This window comes from Lycorma delicatula, chromosome 5, assembly GCF_047948215.1.
Source record: "Lycorma delicatula isolate Av1 chromosome 5, ASM4794821v1, whole genome shotgun sequence".
Lineage (NCBI taxonomy): Eukaryota > Metazoa > Arthropoda > Insecta > Hemiptera > Fulgoridae > Lycorma > Lycorma delicatula.
In genome coordinates this window covers 175138365-175164341 of record NC_134459.1, presented here as the reverse complement: position 1 = coordinate 175164341, position 25977 = coordinate 175138365, and the positions used below count along the sequence as shown (strand labels likewise).

General features: G+C 29.7%; 2 protein-coding genes and 1 pseudogene across 2 annotated transcripts in view; 1 reads left to right on the top strand and 2 right to left on the bottom strand.

Moving 5' to 3' along the window:
- Positions 1 to 687, bottom strand: LOC142325802 (uncharacterized; annotated as a pseudogene).
- A 16529-nt stretch (positions 688 to 17216) lies between these two features.
- Positions 17217 to 18593, bottom strand: LOC142324594 (uncharacterized). Its single transcript, XM_075365441.1, has 2 exons — positions 18315 to 18593; positions 17217 to 17614 (listed from the first exon to the last, which is right to left on the bottom strand). The coding sequence occupies exons 1-2, from the start codon at positions 18418 to 18420 to the stop codon at positions 17352 to 17354; spliced, it is 369 nt and encodes a 122-aa protein (XP_075221556.1). The 5' UTR covers positions 18421 to 18593; the 3' UTR covers positions 17217 to 17351.
- Positions 18594 to 19043: 450 nt separating this feature from the next.
- LOC142325604 (uncharacterized) overlaps positions 19044 to 25977 on the top strand; it is a 55311-nt gene continuing 48377 nt past the window's right edge. The window contains exons 1-3 of the mRNA XM_075367550.1: positions 19044 to 19170; positions 19979 to 20079; positions 24710 to 24776. Of these exons, the coding sequence (XP_075223665.1) occupies positions 19999 to 20079; positions 24710 to 24776 (148 nt within the window). The 5' untranslated portion in view covers positions 19044 to 19170; positions 19979 to 19998. The remainder of the gene's footprint in view (positions 19171 to 19978; positions 20080 to 24709; positions 24777 to 25977) is intronic.

The following is a 25977-nucleotide window of genomic DNA, read 5'->3' as shown; positions in this document are numbered from 1 at the left end:
TTATTTTAACCATGCATTAGCGATAACTAAATCAATAGCATGTGTGAACATTCTTGAAGTCCACTTACGAGAACGAATGAATGTCCTGTAAATGGAAATCAAGAAGTCACATATATATCAACCCCTCCCATACTTGCTTTGTATCTTTTTACAGCTTCTGGGTGTTTATTATTAACATAGTCTTTTTTTACTTTATCCTAGTGACGACAAGTGTCAGCATTACCAGAACCAATATAATTTGATGCCATAACTACCAATAAATTACCATGCCACTTTGTTAAAATAATGCGATCATCACTGACACTTCTTCAAAATATTCATGCCCTTTTTCTTCATATCAGCATCTGAAATGAGGGATGACTCACTCAATCGATTGACTTTAGGTACCAATCCTGTAAATTTGAATTTTAAATAACCAGTATGTACTGAAATAATTATCAAAGTATAAATAATTATTTTTCCCTGTAATTCTTTCAGAACTGCATTACTATTGCTGCCCCATGTCCTAACTGAATATAGTTATTGTTTATTTTGGTAGTTGAACCTTGAGGAAGAATAAAATCATAAGTCAGCCTGCTTTCACTACATAACAAATACAGTTTTATTCTCCATTTGTATGTATTGTTTGACTGAAAATTTTCCTTTAAAAGGGACCATTTGTTCATTGACACATACATTTTTCTCCATTTTGAACTCAAGGCACCCTTTTCTGTTGGCTTCAGAAAGTGGATAGACCTTCCAAAATTTGTGTTTGTTAACCTTCTCTTTACATAAATTTTCTACAAAGTGAATACAAGACCTTATTCGTTACAAACATACACGAGGATAACTGAGGTTGCCCATAAGCAAATGAATCCCACCAAATGCTTTTACTTTCTGTATACTTGTAGGAGGAAAATTAGCAATATTATTCTGAACAAAAAATGAAGTTTGTGTATGGTATGCAATATATTTCCATAATTCATCAGTAAAATAATTGCTAAAATAATAGACTGGACCTTTGAGTTCCTTGAACTTCCAGAGGTTCAAAAGTTGGTTTTGGAGCACTGGCAAAAATATAACATGTTTTCCATGAAATGCATTTCTTTGGTCTAAAATTTTCATCATCAAACAATTTTTTTGCTGACTACTACTACAATCAGAACTAAACACCCTTCCTGTCTGACCCCTATATTCATTAAACTCATGCTTGTGAGAATAATAATAAATAAAAATCAAACTGTTCGGTTTATAAAGACTATCAGTGTAATGTAATTTCTTCAGAGCAACAGTTTGGTCAGTACAGAATCAAACCAAGAAATTGAAAAAATAGTAATAAAATTTGATGTTACCCTATTTTATCCCTTAAACTGAGTTTTTCAAAATCAGTTATGCTGACTAAAATAATCTGCTTGATATCTAAAGACTTTTGGTACCAATTCAATTGTGGGAGCTGCTCACCATAAGAAACTGGAATGAGAATTTAGCGGCCTGAATGAGAAGTCCAGCATCATAACAGATTATTTGTTATTTACATATTTTAATAAATAAGTTTTCATCTTAATATGGCCTACGGCACTCTGGATTATATAATGAAGTTACTGTTTAAAATTTGGTAGAGATTCTTGAGAGCTTTGTTAGCATACAAACCGGTGTTTCATCTTTGTATAATAGTGAGATAAAAAATAGATGAACAAGTAAATTTTGTTAATGATGAGTGGATCAGGGAAATAATAAAATGTATTTAAATTTAATTCATAATTATTCATAAAATTACAGCCAGATGGCAGTAGCAGTAGTCTTATGAACTACCGGTTGGTTGTTTTGTATGTAAATTACTCATTGACTGAGAGTAGTACTTCTAAAGATTTTTAACAGTTGACTGATCTATAATTTTATATTTGTTCACCAATGAAGTAATAGACACTGAAAACATTCATGAAACTGAAAAAAGGAAAAAGTAAGTGTTGTTTTTCTTTATTTGGTCAATAGTTTATTAAAATGTTTATTGTTTTTAATAATTTGTAAATATTTATTTTTTTAATTTCTTTAAAAAAACTATTTATAATAATAATTGATCATGTAATTTTTTTACTGCTGACATAGTTTGTATATTGTATTAAATCTATTTCAGAAATATATTGTGTTATAATTTGTTGTCGTGAACATGTTTTTCATATAATTAATCCAAAATATATATACATAAGTAAAATAAAACAATTTACATTGACCTTTTAATATACCAAAACCTTTTTGCATATTAAACATATTAAATTCTGTTGTCTTATTTACATAATTTTTTTTAATATAAATTATTTGTAGGTACCAGAACAATAAAATGAATGATTGTATTTTCGCTTTTGAGAGCATACTTAAACTGTATTCTTGCAGCATTGTCGTTCTCAAAAAATATAATTTTTATTATACGCTTAAAAATAAATTGTCCATTTTTTTTTTGTTTCATTTAATTAAACTGTTATCAATCATACCGGATCAAGACTCAGTTCTGAGCTAGATAAAGATGTAAGAATAAGAATGGATTGCAACGATTAATTAATTCTCAAATATTTTTGAGAATTTCAGTGGTTAATAATAATCACAATTTTAATTGTTATTATTGTATCTATAATCATATATGAACAGCTACCCTAATTAACTCTACCATAATGAAGAGTCTGATCTTTTTTTCTGTATATCATTCGCATATGTTATTTAAAATCATCATGATTAAAGTATGTCTATAAAAGCACATTTAAGATTGTAATTACAAAAGTGAAAAACAAACAGGAATGTATGCATCCCTATATGATGTATGTATCCTTGGAAATAGTAACTTAAACATATAGCCGCAAACTGTAAACATATGGAATTTGGCAAAAACCTCTAAAGGAAAGTATCAAGCATTAGGAAAAAAAATGAATAGTGAAAAAGTGGTAATGAAACTAGTAGAGGGTCTGCATTTCAGCACAATTATCTGCATTCAAAACCAGCCAGTGGACATAATTTTATCTGTAGTTCCCAACCTTTATTGATTGATGACACTTCACTGAACGCCCACAATATCGCACTGCATACTTATTATTTTTTTATTTATAATGGCAATATAATAATAGTAATATGTAGTATCAGACATTCAGTGTACAGTGTATAGTGACATTCAGTGTATAGGCTGATGTTAACATGCAAGCTGTTAACTCGCACAAATATGATTTTGAAAACTGCAGCAAAAACTTTTATGGCCCTCTTTGCAATTGTGGGATACTGACATCACACAAAAATCCAACAGGGCTGTACTGAAGTCTCAACAAATTTTGTTTTCATGGTAGAATCATGGTAGAATCATGGTTTTCATGGTAGAGCATAAGTCTAACAATTGCCTTGTTTTTTTCATCGACAGTTACATTATTGGCATTTTGTATGTTGATCTCACCAGATGTTAGCAAAAGGAGAAATTACCCATTCTAACTCTGAAACTGACAAGGTAGGAAAGTATTCTATTGAAGTTTAATACACTTTTATTAAACTTGTTTTATTAACTTCTTCAGGCATTATTTGTTATTTTGTGTAAGCTGATTTTAAAAACTTACAACTAGAGGAAGGCAAGATAATTTATCTCCTATATAACAAGATGCCAAAATTCTCTAATTTTTTTTTGTGACTTAAATAATATTTTCTGTTTTGTGTTGCATTCAATGAGTTAAGCTGTTAAAGCCATTCTAGTTTGGAATTATCTTCCAAAACTCTTGCATACTCACCCTTTTTGTCTTCAAAAAAATATAAACTCTGCCACTTGCATCAATACTTCACTTCTAGAAAGCCGATGCATCTCTGAATGCAGCAATAAATTGGTATGCTTGGCTCCCATACCTTTTCAAACAAAAATACACTTAATCAGTATTGTTTTTAAATGATTGATCATTTCATTTGTTGTCTTTAACACCTGTTAAAACTTAAAGATTCCTCATCAACATTTTTCATAAATTTAATTTCATAAGACATTTCTTTTATACTACAGCTAACTGTATTTTTGGCTATTTTTTCTTTCACAACATAACCAAATATTATTTTATGATTTTTATTGTAACAGGTACTATTAGATTTTTTCTGATGGGTTATTGCTCAGATACTGCATACGAAACATCCAACGTTTTGCCAGAAATCCAATTTTACTAATTCACCATAGGTTTTATTTTGTGATTCAAAAGACATTCAAAATTTTCTCTTGATTTTGAAGCTGTATGAGATTGATTACTTTGTAAATGTCTTTAGTAAGTTTACTCGGCACCATCAAAACAATTTTGGACTGACAAAACAATTAGGCATGTAAGGCAGTTTGGTATCTGTTTATGTTCATATCCAGCCAAGTAAAACCATATTGTAAGTATACTTCATTATATTCACTCCTCGAAGTGTAGCTCATTTTTGAGAATCCTGAACGGAATCATAACTTCTGCTTCAACTAACACTGCTTTTATTGCTGTCACAGCTCCAAGAACTTGATTCAGCTTGTTTTTTTTGAGTGAGAATTTTATCCATGATGAAACTGTTATAAAAATATTTTCTTAAAATAGTTGCATTACTACCTATTTATGCCACCTATAAACTGAAACTGGTAACTTGTTCTGATGACTAGTAGACAGTAAAACACAGTGTTGCAAGGTTTTTGTTTCACTAAAAAATTGCCATGTTTGCAACACTAAACACTGTTTATTACCAAGTAGGAAGAGTATTGTTCCAAGTGTTTAATCACTAGTCGGCCTCTGTGGTGTGAATGAGGTAGCATCTCAACCTTTCATCCGAGGTCACAGGTTCAAATCCTGGTCAGGGATGGCATTTTCACACATGCTACAAATCATTCATTTCATCCTCAGAAGCAATACCTAATAGGTGGACCGGAAGTTAAACAAAAGAAAAAAGGTGTTTAATCAATCAAAATTAAACTCAGCATTGTTGCATATGTTGACTAATACAGTCTGTTTCAGAATAAATTTTACCATTTAAAGGTTTCATGATAAGTATAGATGATATTGTTTAGAGGTTTTCTATACTGCATAAAATTTATTTTTAAATTCACAACACAACCTCTGGAACCGAGTGACAACAATATTTGGGAACCACTGGTTTACAATATTATTATTTACACTAATGATGGCAAGATCAAAGTAATTTACTGAAGATAACTCATCTGAACTACTGAGTTTGAAATTGTCGCCTTTTGGCTACCATTTCAATCTGGTTTCTCAGTTTAATTATTATGATGATCACCACATCCACCTTAGTCTCATACCATCATTTTTTTGTATGTGGCCTCAAAGTCTACATAGTATTGAGTTCAACAAGAATGGCTCCGATACTGAGGTAAACAATTCTTTACTACTGGAATAAGAAAGCTCACAAAAAGATATGACAAATGCCTATATGTATCCAAGGATTATGTTGGAAAGTAGTGATAGTTTCATTGTCTTTAAATAATTAATCATTTTTGTAGTCATTTGTCTCGTGAGCTGATATTTCAATTTTTTAATATAACAAATTTTAATTGATAATATTTTTGTTTTATTAGAAAGTAGTGACATGGAGGTTATGTGTAATAAAAAAACATCTGACAAATGAGCACCCTGGCCTTGGATGCACATGTTAACAATTTTTCAAAACATGATGACAATTGCTGAGAATGTTGGCAATTTTGTCAAATTTCTTTGAGGTCCTCAATTGTTTGTGATTTTTTGTTCTACAATTTACCCTCAAGATAACCATAAAGAAAAAACTCCAACTGCGACAAGATCGCATGATCTTGGCAGCCAATTCACATCACCTCACTGTGAGATAATATGACCATTAAATTTTTCTTGTAAGAACTGCATGATTTCATTGGCAGTGTGGGAACCACATGTCTCCCACACCTATATCAGTAATTTTAGACCATAAAAAGTTTAAAATCATCTCATGATATCTGACTCCATAGACAGTAGTGGCACTTTTTGAAGAAGTAAGGTCTAATCAATCCCCCAGCCCAAAATTCACACCAAACTGTTACCCATTGAGATGTATTGGAAGTTTTTCAATTTTTTTTGTATTTTCTGATCCCCAAATTTGACAATTTTGTTTATTGACAAAGCCAGTAAGAAGAAAAAGTGTCTTGTCAGTATGATTTTTTTTTAAAACTTGTATTGTTATTTTTACACTTTCTACACTCTGATCAAGTGTGTAGTTATCCATAATTTAATCTCAGTGTTTACTGATAACAGCACATAAAAATCTCAACTCTGCTATATGCCATAACTTATTAAATAAATTCTACAGAGACAAAAAGAAATACCAAATGTAAGCGTCCTATTTAACGTAAAATATTTTTTTAGATAGCACTTATTGTTTTTGAGCAAATCTTGAAATTTGATTAAATGACTTTATCTTGGTCAACTTTTATTTTACAGAGACTTAACCAAATAAAACGTAATTCTACAAGCTTTAAAAAGGTATAAAAATCCTTTTTTGCTTTTTGAGTATAGATTACCATAACCAGGAATCTTACTTTTACTACTCTCATCTCAGCAATAGTGGACTTGGAAAACCCAACACTGCAACGCAGAAGGGTAGATAAAAAAATTTGTTTCTATTAAGGGTGAACCAGTTTGTTTTTCGGTTTATCTAGTAGTCAGTTGCCAGAAGTCTGCAATTGCCTTCAGTATGACTGAACCTATATTTTTCAGGTAATTGTTGATGAATCATGAACTCAAATAAAGTTCTACATAATGCTAAATACAATTCTTCCCTGCAGCTAATACAATGAATTATAGTAGCTTTATACATTTTCAATTGCTTTTCACATTAGCAAATTGACATGATCTGTTCACTCCAACAGTATATAAATTTTATGGCACTAACAAATTGGATTTGGTAATTCTGAAACCCAGTTATTGATACACATGTTAACTCTCATCTAGTACTCGTGTAAATTCCAGCAACATTGTATGTAATCATCGTAATGTAATTTTATGTCATGTCCCTTTGCATGTAATTTATTCATTAGAAAAATACAATTTTGTTGCAACAGATGTTTCTTAAGTATAGGTCCATTTTCCTAGTTTCCATTACTATATCCATTTTCAATCGTTTTATTAATTCATTATTGGTATTCATTGTATGGAACAGAATGAGCAAATAAATTCATGTTCAATTTTGAATTTGAAATAAATATTTAACATCTAATAATGGATCTTTATATCGCAAGCAGTAGTTATTGTTCTTTTAATTTACAAAGGCTAGAACCAGATAAAGATTGGCCCATTGAAAAATAATTGAGATAATGCAAACAAATTTCAATCTTAGTATAGTGTGAAAAAGAAATTATAGTCGGCCAACAACAGCCCCCCTCCCCCTCAGTTACAAAAAAGGTATCAACTTTTTACATAAGGCTCTTCACAAAATCTTAAAATTTTTATTTTGTTACTTTACTGTTAACTGTGTGCTCAAATTTCTCTCGATTCCTTTATTGCTTTTTGTGTTAAAAATTAAAAACCAATTGTCAAATGTTACATGTTTTTTTGTTTCTTCTTATTGTATAGCAGCTTACCTTTCATCACATGTATTATAGATGCTTGATTTTTGTAAAAATTAAAAAATCATCATTTTCTAAATCTGAAATATTCAACATTATTAAATATGTTTTTCAAGATCTACAAATGTCTTCAAGTAATTTTTTTTCATCAGTTACTTTCTAAATGTATTGTAAAAAATAAACAATTTACAGGTATTGCAAATGTAACAATTTAAAACTCTCTCTTATGTAACCACACCTTTTTCTTGCAACCATTTTAGTTTATAACTAGCGTAGCTTCTATTCATCTATAGATTACCTATACTATTCACCTATATAGTGATTTGGAAAGATAAGATTTGCAACAATTCTTCACATTTTTCTGCTACTGATTTTTTTGGTATAGTAAAAATAATGCTTTAATTGAAATCTAAGGGTATTTCTCAAGTCTTTTAAATTGTGCATGATCATGTGTACAATCTGTTTAGTCTTACTAATCATGGACAATACAAATGGATATTATAATATCACTGAGCTTTTGTCTGTTGTACTATATTAGTTTAGAGAGATTCAGAGAAACAGGAATTTTGAATTTAGTGTCTGTAGTCCCGGACGATTGTCAGCACTGAATATCTTATAGATGCCAGCTTAATTTAGGATGCCACGATTGTGTATCAGCACATGCGTTTTCATATGGATTCATAATTTTGAGGAAATAGGTTTCATTGCTGAAGATTGTATAGCGTCTCAAAATTATGTATATGAATCTATTCAAAGTGACTGTTGCATTACATGACACATTGCCACTCAGACAGACACATCAAAAGAACAAGGCACCCAACACAAATGGGCTACCATATGTGTTGGATGCTGTGCAAACTCACAGAAAAGAAATGTTATTGTATCCTATATATATCCTTTTCAATATTGTGATGGGAGGTGAAATTTGGGTGCATTATTACTATCCAGAAAAAAAAAGTCGAACGATGGAATACTATGGTACTATGATTCACCACAATCAAAAAACTTTCAAAAAAACCTTCTCTCCAAAAAAATTCTCTTGATAGTGTTCTGGGATTCCAAACACATGTACATTACTCACTCACTACCTGGAAGCCAAGTCGACTGAAAATTCTCTGCAATAATGGAGACGTTAAAACAGATGAAAGTGTGATATGATCAAGAATCCACAGAGCCAACAATTCTGCAGCACGATAATGCTTGGCCATACACAACATGTGCAACTGCCAAAACTCTTCTGAGGTTAAATTTAAACTTGTTTAACAACCCTCATACTAACCATACTGGTACCCTGCAATTTTCACTTGTTTCAAAAATTAAAGAGGGATAATAAGTATTCACTTCACCACAGATATTTTAGAAACAAACCAAAGTTATATGTAAAATTTCTTTAAGAACCCCTAATTGTAACATTTCTTTCTTTGCAGTCATCAAAAGTGAATGGTGGTTCTGTTCTCATAAAGCAGCAGCTGTAATGTGTTTTAAATAGTTTAATTATTCAATTCAGACACATATTTAGAATGTGATGAAAAATTGTATAGGATATAATTGTGTACATTCATTTAGTATATCATTGTTGTGAGTAACATATAGCTTCATAATGTTTAAGTGAGTTAATATGTGGTCTTTTTATGTGTTTGCATGAAATTGTGAATATTTTTGGTTTGTGTATCCAGCTATGCGTTTACAAATTTTTATAACCATATTTGTTTTAAAATTGTATTATTACATAACATGAATTATTATTTTTGAAATTGGTATGTTTTCTATCTTTAATTATTTCATGCCATTTAATACAAATAAATAAAAAATAACAGTTTGACAGTGAATCATAAAAATTAATTTTACATGACAAAATAAAGATTGTATTTATTGCATGTAATAAGTCTAGTAGTCTGAGGTTCATAAAATTAATGAAACATAACCGTTTACATTATGAGTAGAAACAGTAAAAGTGATTAAACCACTTTTCGTAAGACTGGCCCTTTTCTAGCCCAATATTAACAGAAATCTGCCTCATCTAAGTAAACACTTGTGAAGTATCTGTTTAAGATGATTAATTGATTTAAATTTACTTGTATTTTGGTTTAGCTGTTCCTTTGTTTGTATTAGAAGTATTAGTTTAGTCAAGTTGTATGTGTTTAAGGTTTGTATTCTTTTTTACTTGTATTTATAATACCCACATTCTATTCACCGCATACTATATAATCTGAATTTATTTTTTTTGCAAAAATTTGTATATAATTCTATAACAAATTATTGTATTCTATAATATTCATTCTGTCCTGCTTATAAAAAAAATCAAGATTAGCATCAAATATGCTTTCTGATTTTTTTTTTGTCTTCATTTGACTGGTTTCATGCAGCTCTCCAAGATTCCCTATCTAGTGCTAATCGTTTCATTTCAGTATACCCCCTACATCCTACATCCCTAACAATTTGTTTTACATATTCCAAACGTGGCCTGCCTACACAATTTTTTCCTTCTACCTGTCTTTCCAATATTAAAGCGACTATTCCAGGATGCCTTAGTATGTGTGGCCTATAAGTCTGTCTCTTCTTTTAACTATATTTTTCCAAATGCTTCTTTCTTCATCTATTTGCCGCAATACCTCTTCATTTGTCACTTTATCCACCCATCTGATTTTTAACATTCTCCTATAGCACCGCATTTCAAAAGCTTCTAATCTTTTCTTCTCAGATACTCCGATCGTCCAAAGTATAAACTTCACTTCCATATAAACTGACATTCCAAACATATACTTTCAAAAATTTTTTCCTGACATTTAAATTAATTTCTGATGTTAACAAATTATATTTCTGACTGAAGGCTCGTTTAGCTTGTGCTATTCTGCATTTTATATCACTCCTGCTTCGTCCATCTTTAGTAATTCTACTTCCCAAATAACAAAATTCTTCTACCTCCATAATCTTTTCTCCTCCTATTTTCACATTCAGTGGTCCATCTTTGTTATTTCTAATACATTTCATTACTTTTGTTTTATATTTGTTTATTTTCATGCGTAGGACTTCATCTATCCCATTCATTGTTTCTTCTAAATCCTTTTTACTCTCGGCTAGAATTACTATATCATCAGCAAATCGTAGCATCTTTATCTTTTCACCTTATACTGTTACTCCGAATCTAAATTGTTCTTTAACTAGTTCCATGTAAAGATTAAAAAGTAACGGGGATAGGGAACATCCTTGTCAGACTCCCTTTCTTATTACGGCTTCTTTCTTATGTTCTTAGATTATTACTGTTGCTGTTTGGTTCCTGTACATGTTAGCAATTGTTCTTCTATCTCTGTATTTGAACCCTAATTTTTTTTAAATGCTGAACATTTTATTCCAGTTTACGTTATCGAATGCCTTTTCTAGGTCTATAAACGCCAAGTATGTTGGTTTGTTTTTCTTTAATCTTTCTTCTACTATTAATCTGAGGCCTAAAATTGCTTCCCTTGTCCCTACACTTTTCCTGAAACCAAATTGGTCTTTTCCTAACACTTCTTCCACTCTCCTCTCAATTCTTCTGTATAAAATTCTAGTTAAGATTTTTGATGCATGACTAGTTAAACTAATTGTTCTGTATTCTTCACATTTATCTGCCCCTGCTTTCTTTGGTATCATGACTATAACACTTTTTTTTAAGTCTGACGGAACTTTCCCTTTTTCATAAATATTACACACCAGCTTGTATAATCTATCAATCGCTTCCTCACCTGCACTGCGCAGTAATTCACTTTCTGATACAGCATTAATTAAAATATTTTAAAATCTGCAAAAATGGGGAGGACCGGAAGAGTGATCTGAAAAACACTTTTTACCTGGAAAAAAGATAATAAAACTCACTGTTGACTGGTTATGTGGAATTCAAATCATTAAATTTAATAAATATATATACTGAGTGTTAATAAGGTATTGGAACCGTTAAACAGCTTTTACAACTGTTAAATAGAAAAAGGAATTTTAGCAAATGCTCCTATTCAAAAATTTTTTTTTTTTTTTATAATACCATTGCACCTCAAGCCCCAACCCAAAAATTTTAAATGTAAAGGATATTGTTGTGACATATTTTAAATTACATTAAAAACCAAATTTTGGCATAAAAATCTTCAGCTTAGACAACCCTAATCAGAATGACTATTCAATATTTTTCACAGCTAGTTTCAAAAGTGCCCTACCATACACCCCAGGTAGTGAGTGGATCTTATCTCAAGATGGATCAGTTTTGCTAATGTTTTGATGTTGAGCAGTTATCTAAGAGGTACTGAAGACAACTTCTGAAAAAGAATGGCCATAATTTTGGATAACATCATTGCCCAAAATATTTTAATGTTAAAATTTATGTTAGCAGGATCTTATAAATTACACTTGAATATATTTTTATTTAAATAAAAAATTGAATAATTTTTTATCAAAACTGAATTATTCCATTAATTTTTTTTTTTAATATGTAAAGAAATTTTACCAGACATTCAGGTATTTTCCTTTATTTATGTATTTTAATAGAATTTTTAATTTCATAATCTATATTATGGTTTTTTCCAGCAAATTTAGATAAATTTGGTTTATTATTTCCCCAAACTTCGTAATACTGTTTGCAACTTTTTATAAAATTATCTGTATACATATACAGATTATGAGTACATACTCATAATCACTAAACGTTGGAATTATTGTATGGGTCTGTATTTTTTCAAAAGTTGTATTAATGTTTTTTCTAGATTATTAGTTTTAAATGTATATTGCATCCAGAATGTTCTGGAATAAAATCGCCAGTCAGGTTTGACATTTTTTCATATGCTACAAAAATTCATTTATCATAAAAATACAAGGATTACAGTTGCTATATTTGGGCAAAGGCATTGTAATCTCTGGATGATAATAAATAATTAATATTTTTTTAATATTTGTTATTTTAAACATGAAATTTTATTTTTTATTTTGGCATAAACTCTTAAAACTTATAGCAATAAATATTCTAATCAACTGAAAATAAACATCATCTACTAGATTCATATTTATCTCGGATACTAAAAATTTCAAGCTTGAAAAAAATAACTTCTATAAAGAAATTTATTATAATATGTATAATAGAACATTAAATAACAATGGTTTTCATACAAATGAAATAACCAAAATAAAGTATTCAACTATAATATAAAAATGAAAGAAATACAATAAAATCTTTACTTAATTTCATTATAAAATTACATTTAAGTAACAAATAATTTAAAAAAAAAACATGCAAAGAATATAGTTTAAACCTAATAACATAAAAAAAGAATATTTAAATATACCCTTTAAAATAAATTTGGATGTGTGTGTGTGTGTATATATATATAAAACCTTATATAAACATGTGCACACAGTGTGTGTACATGTTTATATATAATTACTTGTAAAACCTTTTTACTTCATTTTATGAAGTAAAGGAATTATATGATCGTGAAAAATTTCAGATTTCAATGGAAATACCCATTTTGACTAGTTTTGGCATGACATAAACGTACATACTTATGTACTTCATAACTCAAAAATGATTAGCAACAGAATATTGAAATTTTGGATTTAGGACTGTTGTAACATCTAGTTGTTCACCTCCCCTTTTGATTGCAATCAACGGACCAAAAGTGTCCAAAAAAGCCCAAAATCCAAAAATTTGGATTTGGACTTTTGTTTAACTGCAGTAATAAGCCCTCATTGAGGGCTTTTCAATGATATACCATAAGTGGTACTTATTTTCATTGGTTCCAGGGTTATAGCCAAATAACATTTAAATTAATGAAGTATTTGGATCTTACAAGGGGAAGGCACATCAGTTAAAATCAGACCTTATCTCCTTATTTTTCATGTAAAAATATTGATTTATTAATAAATATAAACCTCTGACTAAAAAAGTTTTCGATAAATAATAATTCAATAAAAAAAAAAGAAAAAATTTCATACGTTATTAATGAAATAAAATTTTATGCACTTTTTGTTTTAAAAAAAAATGTGTATATGTAATTTAATAGGCATACAAGGAAGTCATGTGATGTCTGTCTACATCAGATTTTTTTACATACTTTTTCTCTGCTTATTCTGTTCTGTTGTCTCAACCAAAATTAAAGACAAGTTATATTAAATTTGTTTTTCTTTTTTGTGTTTAGGCAATAACCAATTCAAGTTGTTATTCATTTAATTTTTTTTTTCGTTACTGTAAATGAATAAATTAATTTTATTAAGTGTAAATGAATTTCATTCACTTAAATAGGCACGGGGGGGGGGGGCTACAAAGGAAAAAAAATATTTTTAAATTGTGAATTATTATTTTCTATTATATACAGGTTTTATAATTAGAGATAATAACATTATTAGCCTTGTCTGTTATTTCAAGCCAAACGATTGTACTTATACAGTGGTTCTTGTTCTGGATACTTTCCTTCCACAAAGATCATGGACTTATTCTGTTGAAAAAATTAGTAACTGTCAAAAGAAAAAAAGATAAAATGTGGAACAACAATGACTAGGTGTCGTGATTTTCTTAGTTGCAACTACAGTCAACATAACCAAATCATGGAACGTATCATTGATTGCACAAAAGTCTTTTTAATAGTTCAGTTGATCTTATCAATTATGCCAAGCCAAATCCTTGCTTGAAAACATTTGGACTTCAATTTATAACCTTTCTTCTGCTCAAATTAAGTAGTTAATATTTAGAATTAGAAGCATTTTAAAGCGGTAATACTCCTAAGTTATATGATCATTTTTATTATCCAATACTTAAATAATAATTATTCTCTAAAGCAGCATTTCTCAACATTGGGATCGCAGTGATGTGAAATTAGCCTATAACTAACTTTACACGTAAACAAATATGAAATTATTTTATCAGAAAAAAGTTATTTATTATAAACACTTTATTTACTTATACACATGTATTTTATTTTATGTACAAAGAAAATAAATTAAACAGATGATTGCGTTTGTTTTTCGTTTAAAAGCTTTTTCATATGTGGATCTATGTTATAAACACACAAAAGCAAATTGTTTTCAAGTGATAAAAAAGTATTTCTATATTAGTTTTTTACCAGAGGAAAAATACTTTTCACAGGGGTCAGATGTGGTGAAAGTGTTTAATATTTTCAATGCTTCTGTGACTAAAATTTCCATATTCACTTATGAGCAAGCCAAAACATACTGAAATCTTCATATGTGAATTGTAGATTTAACAGAAGACATTTCCATGAGCTGGTCGTAAGTCTCAACTGGTATCTTACCAGCTGCAACAATGTTTTTCACTAAATGTATTCAGTACCCATCTCTTCAAGATATAACCAGGAAATACTTCAACTGAATTTTTAGCTCACACAAATGCATCTTCATGTTATCAAAATTGTGATGAATTATAGTATCTTCTTCATCCAACTTTTTCTCAATATAATCTGAAGTGAGTAGAAACATAGAAGAGTAATCCAGATATCATGCTTCTTAATAAAAGAATGAACTTAATCTGTATTAATAACATTTTTTATCACATCCTTGTAAGTTCACATTCAAGTCATTTAAATGCAAAAATACATCACCTATGTAAGTCAACAAAAACATATACTTATTATTCAGTGGTGTTTGTTTATCCTGGAAAAATATTATTAATTCATCTCCCATTTCCAATAACCAGGTTAACACTTCCCCCGCGATAACCATCTGATTTCTGTACGGAAGAGATTTATTCTTTTCTTCCATTTCATTTCATAGTTTAGCAAACAGTCTATTCTGTAATGGCCAACTTTTTAATAAAATTAACCCTGTTTTTACAGTTTTACAAAGAATTTATTTGAGATTTTCCAGCATATTTTTTATGGCAAGAACTTGTCTGTGAAGGAAGCAGTGCGTCCATTATGCACTTTGTAGAAGACTATTTTTTAATTTTTTCAGATATCCACTGTTCTTTCCCATTATCATCTTTGTACATCACTACATAATACAATACATTTTGTCCAATCTATGGTATAGTTTTTAGTAGCTTCATAAAAAACCATTGTCCTGTTGCATGACCAGGTTTTAATTTGCAAAATGAACATATTTTTGTCGATTGATCTGTCCCTATCATATTCACATCACAAAATATAAGAACTGAGAAATCCTTGCCAGATCTGTTGATTCATCAAATTAAATATAAAAAATTTCACTTGAACTCGCTTGTTGAATTATCTGATCACAAACATCGGCAACCATGTCATTGATTCTTCTTGTTACTGTGTCATTAGAAAACTGAATTTTTTTGCTTCTTCCTTGCCTATTACAACACTGACCATAGCAGTTGCAGCAGGCAATATGAAATTTTCTGCAATTATGTGGGGTTTGGACATTATAATAAGAGATAAGATGCTTCAATTATACTTTTATCAGTACGGCTTGATTTAAAAACAGAAGCTTTTGATTTCTCAAAGTATGTAATTTTCTTTCAGAAGATTTTAAGGGTTTGCTTTTATGATCTGGATGTTTTTTCCAAGTTTCAAATTAATTTTGATGGCTTCATGCTTTCATTGGAGAGGACTTGAAACCAAGTAACACACTGTGGCTTTCCATTCAATGAAAAAGACCATAATTTAGATAACTGTCATTGTACAATCTTGTCTTTTTACCATTCCAATCACTGGATGTAGATGGCTCACTCACTTTGCTTATTTACAAATTTATTCATTTGAAAAAAATAAACAGTTACACAGTGTGAATTAAAAAACTGATACCTCAGTTATTATTATATCCAAGTTTATTATTATTTCTACGAGTTTAAAAACTTCAATAAAGACACCAGATGCACGCGCTGAGAGCACAACGGGGTCGTGGAATGTTCATTATATAAATTTTTTACTTTTTGTGGGTTGTGGAGCTAAAAAGGTTGAGAATCAGTCTTCTAAGGCATAGTTTCCAAGAGATAATTATCCTACTTCTGGTTTAATATAATTTAAGATTGCTTTACATATTTATTTTATTAAGAGACTATCTCATAATTAGTTTATGTTGTAACTCAGGTTAAGCAACAGGGATCGTAACTGAAATATATAAAAGTAATTTTTTTGTGTTATTTAAAACAGAATACACTGTTTTAATGAGCAGGGTAAAAAGCATTTAATAATAAATTGAAATTGAAGAAATTAAATTAAAATATATACTATGTCAGGAAATTTCAGTCAGAAGACCGGATTTTTTTAATGACTACATTACTGAATAAATTGATCACCAGATAATTTATGTACTTTTATTCCATACTTTCACACATTAGTCCACAATTACTATTCGTCAATCTGAATGATGTCAAAATAACTACAAAAAAAGTATGTTTGATTTTAAATTATAATTTGTATAAATGTTTTACAACTTGAGCTTTCTTTTTTGCTGTTTTTCAATATTGTGTACTTTTGAATCTATGAATGAATAAATTTATTGGATGAATAAAAGGATCATGAAAAAAATTTTCACATCTTTGCTAGGAATGGAAACCAGAACTAATTGGTTTAGGAATCATTATATCAATAGTCTAGTAGAAAATATTTCCTCTAATGAAAAATATCATTTATTTTATATTTCATATTGTTTTAAAATTATAATTAAGACTAAAATTATAAATGTTTGTAAAATACATAATTTAGATTGTACAGAATGAGTAATGAAATACTGAGTACAGATTGAAATTTACTGAGTGTATATTTTTGTATTTATTTCTTATAAAAATAATTTATGTTAAATATTAATTACTTAATACATTTACTTTTTTATGGTTCATTTTTTAACGGTTTTGAGTGACAAATTTATAAAAATAATATTAATTAATACTACCATTTTTGTTATTATTATTATTTTTATAAGATTCCAGAAATTTTTCAGCTTTTTCAATTATATTATTTATTTCACATAACTGATCTTCTCTCATTGTTTCATCATTGATTTCAGGGTACTGGTCTATATTATTTATTGCTTTTAAATTTGTTGCTTCTTCTTGTAGCCTTTGTTTAATTTGTTCAATCATTTTAAATTTTCCTGGATGCACAATATCTTGTAAATTTATCAACATAGATGTAAATTGTTCTGAAACATTAAAAGAACTGAATTAGTGTAAAAAATTACTAAGTTAAAATAGTATATTTATCAAGTTTCACTTGAACAATAATTTCACTAAATTGTAGTCTTTGTATAATTAGGTGTTTTGTATGAACACTCTTTTAGTTATCAGGAGTAGGAATATTGAAAAAAAACTGACAAAACAGAAAAATTAAATAACTTTTTTGTTTGATATTAATAAATATGATTTTAAACAAAATATATTTTCTTTAGATAATTTTAAATGAGCTAAATACTAATATTTTAAAACATAGTATGAATTATGATTGAAAAAAGACCAATAATCTATGATTCACTTATAAAATTACTTGTTATTACAAGTTATGTTGCACAGATTTAAAAAAAAATATTAATGATAAAAATTAATATTTAAAAAAATTCCCCTCTACTGTTCTATGCAATTACAAATTTCACAATTGGGTGAGCCCATTTCACACTCACAAAAGGCTATCAATGTGTTTTTATGTCTAACTGTATCTAAATAATAAAATTAGAGAAAATAACTTGTTTTCAGTTTTAGAAAGTAAATCCCCATTATACTTAAATAAAAACTAAATGTATATTCATTTCTACCATAAGTGTTCATTAAATGCGTGGTTGTTTTAATTGTAACTATTACATGAATTAATTATTCTTTGTTATTCTATATTAAATTAATAATATTTACCTCTGAAATATATCGCTTCATTTTGCAAACGAAATTCATTCTTTTGTCTGGTATCTACATTTTCAGATATATTTTTAAAGAAATTGTCTTGTGAACGACCATCCATTATTCCGAAAAAAATTGTTGAATGTAGCCGTCTGGGTGGGGAAATATTTGTAGTATCTATTTAAAAAGACCATAAAACCCTGCGCAAACTTGAACTTCGTATAAACGTAACCGTACGCAATTCAATATAATACAAATTCAATTTTTTTGCAGCAGTCTGGCCAATGCAAAACAAAAATAAAATATTTAAAATAGTTGTTCGACTAATTGATGTGTATGAGAAAATGTGGTTAAACTTTGAAAAAAAAAATTAAAACCATAAATGCAGCAAATGACGTATTTTTATATAATTCTTAATATGATGAAGTAATTTTTTAGAGATTTTATTCATCTCCTTCGTAGATAGCTAAAAAGAATAATAATTTAATGTAATAAATAAAGTACAAATCACAAATTTAAATGGTTTTATGACAATGACTTTCTCAAAAAGTAATTTGATAAACAAAGATATTATTCACTGGAGTAAATGAAATAAAGTAGTTTAAATAAAGAATGAAATAAAGATTGTTTAAATTCATTAAGATATGTAAACTTAGTTTGGAGATTGAGTATTATTTTATGTTATTTGCACAAAGTATCTCGAAACTATATTGTACGTAATGTCAAGTCCTTACCGTTGGCTAACCTGGGAATATAATTTTTGTAACGGTTATCTGTCCGGTAGGAACTTCAGCCTGGAGTAAATGTTTAGAAATTAATTTGTGTTGTGTTCGTGTTACCCGTCATTCATGTAATTATCTATGAAAAAGAGGTAAGGTAGAATTAATTGACTTGTTATTTTATAATTTTCATTAGTTTAAATTAAATTTCTATCATGTACCGACAATCTTGCCTATGAATTAGACAGGATTTAGTTTTGGCTATTTGGCTTCACATTGTATTTACATTGTTTTTCGTGTGGTTCTTATTAATTTTTTTCTTGAACTGATTATCCAGTAATGGTCTACAATTATTTTAGTGTTCTAATACTTTTACATTGTGGTTAGGTACAGGTTATTAACGACATTTCCATCTTAAATAAATAGTTCAAATTTATATTTGGCTTGTTCATCCAGGTCGTTAGATTTATTTGATAAATCCAACTTTGCCAAATCATGTTTGTAATCTCCAGGACTTGAAATAGTCTAGTCATACCCAATACTCAGAACATTTTTTATGAGATTTTTCACACAGTGTATCTTGATCATTTGTATAACAGTTTACCCAGCTGTATTAAATTAAAAATTTATATATCATTTTTATTCATTTCTCAGCCGTAAAATATATTACCTGAAATATGTCACCTTTAACTGGACCTACGAGTAATATATTTTGTTGACATAACTTAAGTTTTGTTGACTCTACTTCATTAATGGAGATACTGTTATAGGCAAATTATTTCTTGCACTACAAAGTATTATGTTTTTGATATAGTTTACAAAACTTTTATATATGCTTTTTTAACCTATTTTGCATATGAGATCAGTAGCTATTGCAATCTGTGCCTTATGAAATGAGAGAACTCAAGCTGGTTTTACTTGTAAAAATAGTTTATTGGCTAATATCTTTTTCTGTTTTAGGGTAACAATATTTATATAAAATGGATAGTGTTGTTGTTATTATTGAAGAGACTGATAAGGAAGTTTTAACATTTGCTGATGAAAAATGGAAACTTGTTCAGGTAATTAAAGTAAATTAAATTTTAATATTAGTTTATTTTTTTAATAGTACGAAGTGAGAGAGAGAGAGAGAGTGATGCAATAGGTGAAAGAACAAGAAGGGGTAAATTTACATTAATCTGGTTTAATGTGATTAGAAATAAAAATCTGGACAGATGAATAACATCTTGCCAATACTGAACACATTTGTTATGAAACATGATGACATTAAATATGGTGTGATCAGTTCAAAATTTGTGCAGCAGTGTAGATAGATTGATGCTTTTGACTGACTTGTTCTGTTTTAAATATTTGTTGTTTTCTTTAAAACCTGTGTTATCTGTTGGAACTGCCCAGATTTTAAGAAGTAAGTTGTTATAAATAAAGCTTGGTAGTTTTGAGAATGTCTGAAAAATTCAAGGTTTTGTCTTTGTGAGATGGTATGTTAAAATGAGTGTGGTAATAACAAACCCTACCAGTTATGAAATTTGACCAGTAATTAGGTTTATAAACAATAGAGAACATAATGCTACTGAAATTTTACCTTCAGTTGTGTTCATGATGAACAGATGTGGCAGGTCTAGGATCTGAACTGACGATCTCATTGAATATGTGACTGCAAAAGTAAGAGAAAATTGTCAGTTTACGATTAGCAATCTGTCAGTAGAATTTCCAGAATTTCAAAGACAACATTGTTGAGAATCATGACTGTCACTAGACTGTTGTAAACTGTATGCATGGTGGCTGCCAAAAATGTTGACAATGCTCAAAAATATCACAGATTGACATCTGCATGTGCTTTTCTTGACCACGTTAACCATGTGGGAGAAATTTTTTCAATCAATCAAAAGTACATCCACCCTTTTGGTCCCAGAATACAGTTCAATGATTTTTCTTTGACTGGACTTATTTAAATTTTTTCAGTTTAGATGAATTGGAATGACGCCACAGCATGGACTGTTATTTCATCTCGGCACTGATGTATGAAATCCATGTTATGTCACCGATGATATGAGAAAAAAATTTTCTCATCCATCACATCACAAGTCTGTTGTTAAAACACTTTGTAAAATGCTTCATGTTATTCAAAACTGACAATGGGGAATACCGAGATCAGAAATTGTTCTTTACAATAACGCATGTCCATACATGGCTACAGTACAACAGTAAAAATTAAAAAATTCAGATGGGAGATTTCTTATTACCTCCCTTACAGTCCTTATCTCATGCCTGGTGACTACCACATCTTCCTACACCTCAAAAATTGGCTTGCGTCTCAACGATTCAAGCAAAGTGAAGAGTTGAAAATAAGAGTAAATATGTAAGTATGTGAAACCATTATAAATTTTTAATTTTTTCAACTGTTCTCATTTTGTTACTGATTGGATCTTACTTTTGAACCGCGCCTTGTACCTTGTAAAAGGATTGTTTTATTGTTCATGCAATAACATGGTTCCCACAGGGAGGCATTTTTGTTACCGAATTAAATGCATGTTGGTTATTAATAAAATATTTTTTAATCCAATGATGTCATATTTAAATGCCTACACAGCTGTCTTAGAAGTCCTATTTAAATGCCCTGACAGTATGCTTGGGAACACAGTAATACATAAAAATCAACCAATAAAGATTTTTCACTGAAAATTTGCATGCATATTTCTGAAACATTAGACTCACCACCAGTGATGCCTGAATATGTTTGTTGAGTGTGGTACACTTCAAAACATTCTTTTATTTGAAGAGCAACACCACACTTTTTGCACTGTCATACGTTTTCACTTATTTTTCCCCTAGCATAGCATACAATACACTGTTTTGTCCAATCACTTTTTCTGCGTTCCGCATTACGGTACGTATGCGTTTAGAAGGGCCTGGTGTGTCATTATTATTATCATTCATTGCTTTCCTGACCAATTTCATCACTAGATTCACTAGAACTATCACTACAACTTTCTTCAGATTGATTCATCATCAAAAAAATCACTGTTTAGAATGCTTTCTAAACACTTTGTCAATTGTTCCTTATCATTACCACAAAACCTTTTCTCCTCCATGATGGCTACTGAGGATAGCTATGGATAATCTGCACTTATTATATACAGTTTCTAAGGAGGCGGTTGAGGTCTTGGTTAGCCTTTTATCTACAGACCTGCTGATTGAGCAAAAGAAGAGACTCCAGGCATTGGGACCTCTTCTCTTGCTGATAAGAGAATTTCTGTTGATATTGAAGAGGAGTTGTTAGGAATGTGGCAAAGCAGGTGGGACGAAGGGTGAAAGGGTGGTGGATGCGCTGCATTGTCAGAAATATTAGAAGCTGAGACTGAAGGACTCATGGCTTGCTAAGTTACTCTTTAAAGGAGTTCCTGGTGGGCCATGGAGGCTATAGAACTTACTTGTACAGATTCTGTTTGGACCACTGTCCCACATGTGCTGAGGAGGAGACTCCTCTGTATGTTTATTTTAGTTGTACATGATTTGAGAATGAATGCCAAGAGATGCTGGAAGCCTGGGACGCAGAGGTCATGTTTAATCCAGAAGACACTCTGAGAATTATGATGAGAGGACCCCTTGAACAGAAGGCTACAGAGGACTGCATTAAGAAAGTGAATGACAGATTACATGCCTTGGAGGAAGCTCGACAGGGAATTTGTTGCCGGAGGGTGCTGGGTTGGACAGGCCCATGGCTGAGCACTTAAGAGGGCCCCCAACCGTATAGGGGTGGTCTTCGCACAATGAGGTCATGGGCACTTTGCATATACCAGCATCTAATGGCTGTATACTTCTCCTGTCAAAGGTAATGCTCCAAAAACAGTTCCAGAAAGGGGAAGGGAAAAAAAGGTTACTAGAATCCAAAGATAAAATGTGAATAAACGATATCATAAAATACTGCAGTGGTTAATAATTGATTTATTATTTTAGATATTTTAAAATTAATTTAATATATATTATTTGTAATGAGAGTGGAGGATAATGAGCAATACTGTTTATATAGATTTGTGGTTAATTTTGGTAATGTGTATGTGGATGAATAATAAAATATATTTGGTTAAAATTTTTTATCTTTACACAAAATTACTTTTTGTAGCAGACATTGTTTACTATAAAATTAGTAAATCATAGAGAAGGATGATGGAAATGAAATATTAGAAAAGTAAAACATTTAATTAGTACAGTGTGAAAACACAAAATTAAAACTTTCATTACTGAGGAGGCCAAACCTTCAATTTTTTAGAAATACCTTCCATTTGTTTTATTAAATGTGATTGTCACCATGTTGAAGACTTTTCTTCCACATAATTTCACACCAGTAACTGTTCAACATAGCTGACTTAATGCCAAAATGGTATCTAAAAGATGATTTTTCTACCCGGCAGTCTTCCTCTATTGTATTATTATGATCATCTGTGATTCAATCAATGAAATTGTGTTTGTGGTTAACCGTATTATGGTCATAGCTTTGGTCGGCATTCCTTGTGGTCTTGTAAGCACATTGATCGGAAATTATATGAGATCCAAAGCAATATTGTCAACAATGATAGGCAACACTATCTTCAGAACATCTGTCTTCAACAGCAAATGAAAAACATTATTGGGTCTTGCGACAATGCCACCAAACACCCACTGCTGCTTGGGTACACGACTAACATTGTACTTTTGTTTAACAAACATGGACTCATCAGTTTCCACTGTCAGCCTTGGTTCTCCTATAACTAACAATATTGTTGCATAAACTTCTCATAAATAATTGTTTCAACTAATAATAGTACAACGGTTAAACCCCAATTCTTGTTCACAAAACTCTTATGAGGTCTTCTTATACTTCATGAATATATAGAAAGTAAAACTTTATCATAAACCAATTTTGTATTGGTCAACCATTAGTAACAAGCAACCGAACATCTTTTCTATTCTTACTTTTAGAGCAATGCCACCTTTCTCAATTATCCGTAGTACTTAAACCACGTTGTGGCCATTCACACTGTTTCTTTTCTTGGCAAAATACACACTTTGAAGTAATTTAATACAGCCTTCTTTAGATTACTCTATTCGTAAACTTTAGGAAACTCTATCATAGACTATGCATGTACAGTCACTGAATATTAACATGTATTACACTTGTGTAGATTTGTTATCGTTAACAAATACGTGTAGATTTGTATATTTGTTAACTTGTGTTAGGATTTGTTATCGTTTTCACGATACACAAGTTGTGGTTGCACAGCAAAACAGCCCATTATTGGTTGGTAGACATGTTACCGTATATTTAAATATGTTATTAAGACTGTACACTACTTATACAAAGGTTTAAGTTTTGTGGGCAGATAACAGATTCAGATCAAAAAGTTTTTTCTTGTAATCCAAATATTTTAAATCTAAATTTACACTTTGTTGTATTTGTTGTATCTGTGTATTAGTAATTTAAAATATTTGTTAGAATTCTTTAGGAGTAAGATGTTTTATATTTTTTATGACTTTGTCAATATTATGTTACTCAAAATTTTCAAGTAGTTGGATTACTATACTTTATAATATTTATGTTTTGTTGTAATTTTATTATATTTAAATTGCTTCATATTTCTGTAAAGAATGAAAGTTTAAATGTAATGAGCGATTACATTTTTGACACTTAATTTAAAATTGTTTAATTTGCAGGATTACATGGCTGTTCGGAGGCATCAGTTCTTGGTGAATTATATTGGTAATGGAGCAAATTTTCAAGGTAAATAATTGTATGAAGCAAAATAAAAAAATTACAAGGTGTCATTTTTTACAGTGTTTAAAACAAAAAGAAATAATACCATTGTGCAGTATTTCTTAATTCCATTTCCGTGGTGGAGAAAGGAAAATACATCTTTGGTTACTCAAGAATGAGAGGTTGTAGTGATCGGTGGCTGGAGGGTCAAGATCAAACAAAGATGATGTGTAACAAAGAAGATGCATGGTGTAGGGTTGCCACATGATGCTGGAAAAAATCAGTCTTCTAATAACTGCAGAATTTTTTTTCACCAGATTTCAATCCTGTGGTTTAAATAAGCAAAAATTCATGAAATGTACATCTGTGTGCATACATACACTCACTAGTATTCTGAGAATGATGCATTTTCCTTGGTTTTTTCCAAAAAATTAATTATAACAACTTTGTTTATGCTAGAATCTCAACAAAATACTATAATTTTAATAACATTTACGCTTGGGTTATGTTGTTAATGTTACTGTAACTGCTGCTTTTGTAATGTTTCACAATAATATTATTGTAAGATTAAGTAACTTTACACAAAAATTGTAAAATTTTCATGAAATAATAATGAAAATAAATCGTTGGTTTATATGTAAATTTTTACTTTCATGTCTGTAACTCTGTTTCTGCTGCAATAGCAAAGCTATACAGGGAAACTATAGTTGTCAGCCCAAAATTTTGGACATTGGAGTTTCTGGGAATGTCAACATTTCAAGACTCAGTAGCCCAAAAAAAATTTCCAGAAGATGTATGCATGCACTTATATGTATTGACCTGTTTTTTTTTTTTATCATATTGGCTCGACTAAATTCTTAGAATTTGGCTCAAATATTTTTATGTTATGATGGTAATACATTTTGGACAGAATTGAAGAAGGCGAAGTAGTTCAAATAAAAAAAAGGCAGGTAGTTTTTGCTATTTTTAATTTTTGTATACTGTTAGTAGAAATTGAGTTTTAATACAAAGTATTTGTTAATTTATTTAATATTTTTTTACTAAGTTTTTTAATAAAGAAAAAAACTTTAAATAATAATTAACTTTAATATAATATAGAGGTAATTATCTTTAGTTTAATTTTGATGATAAAATGTATTTTGATCAAGAGGATCAATCACGATTTAAAATTTTTATTAAGAATTTTGATTTGTTTCCTCATCTATATTTTTAATATTGGACAGTTTTT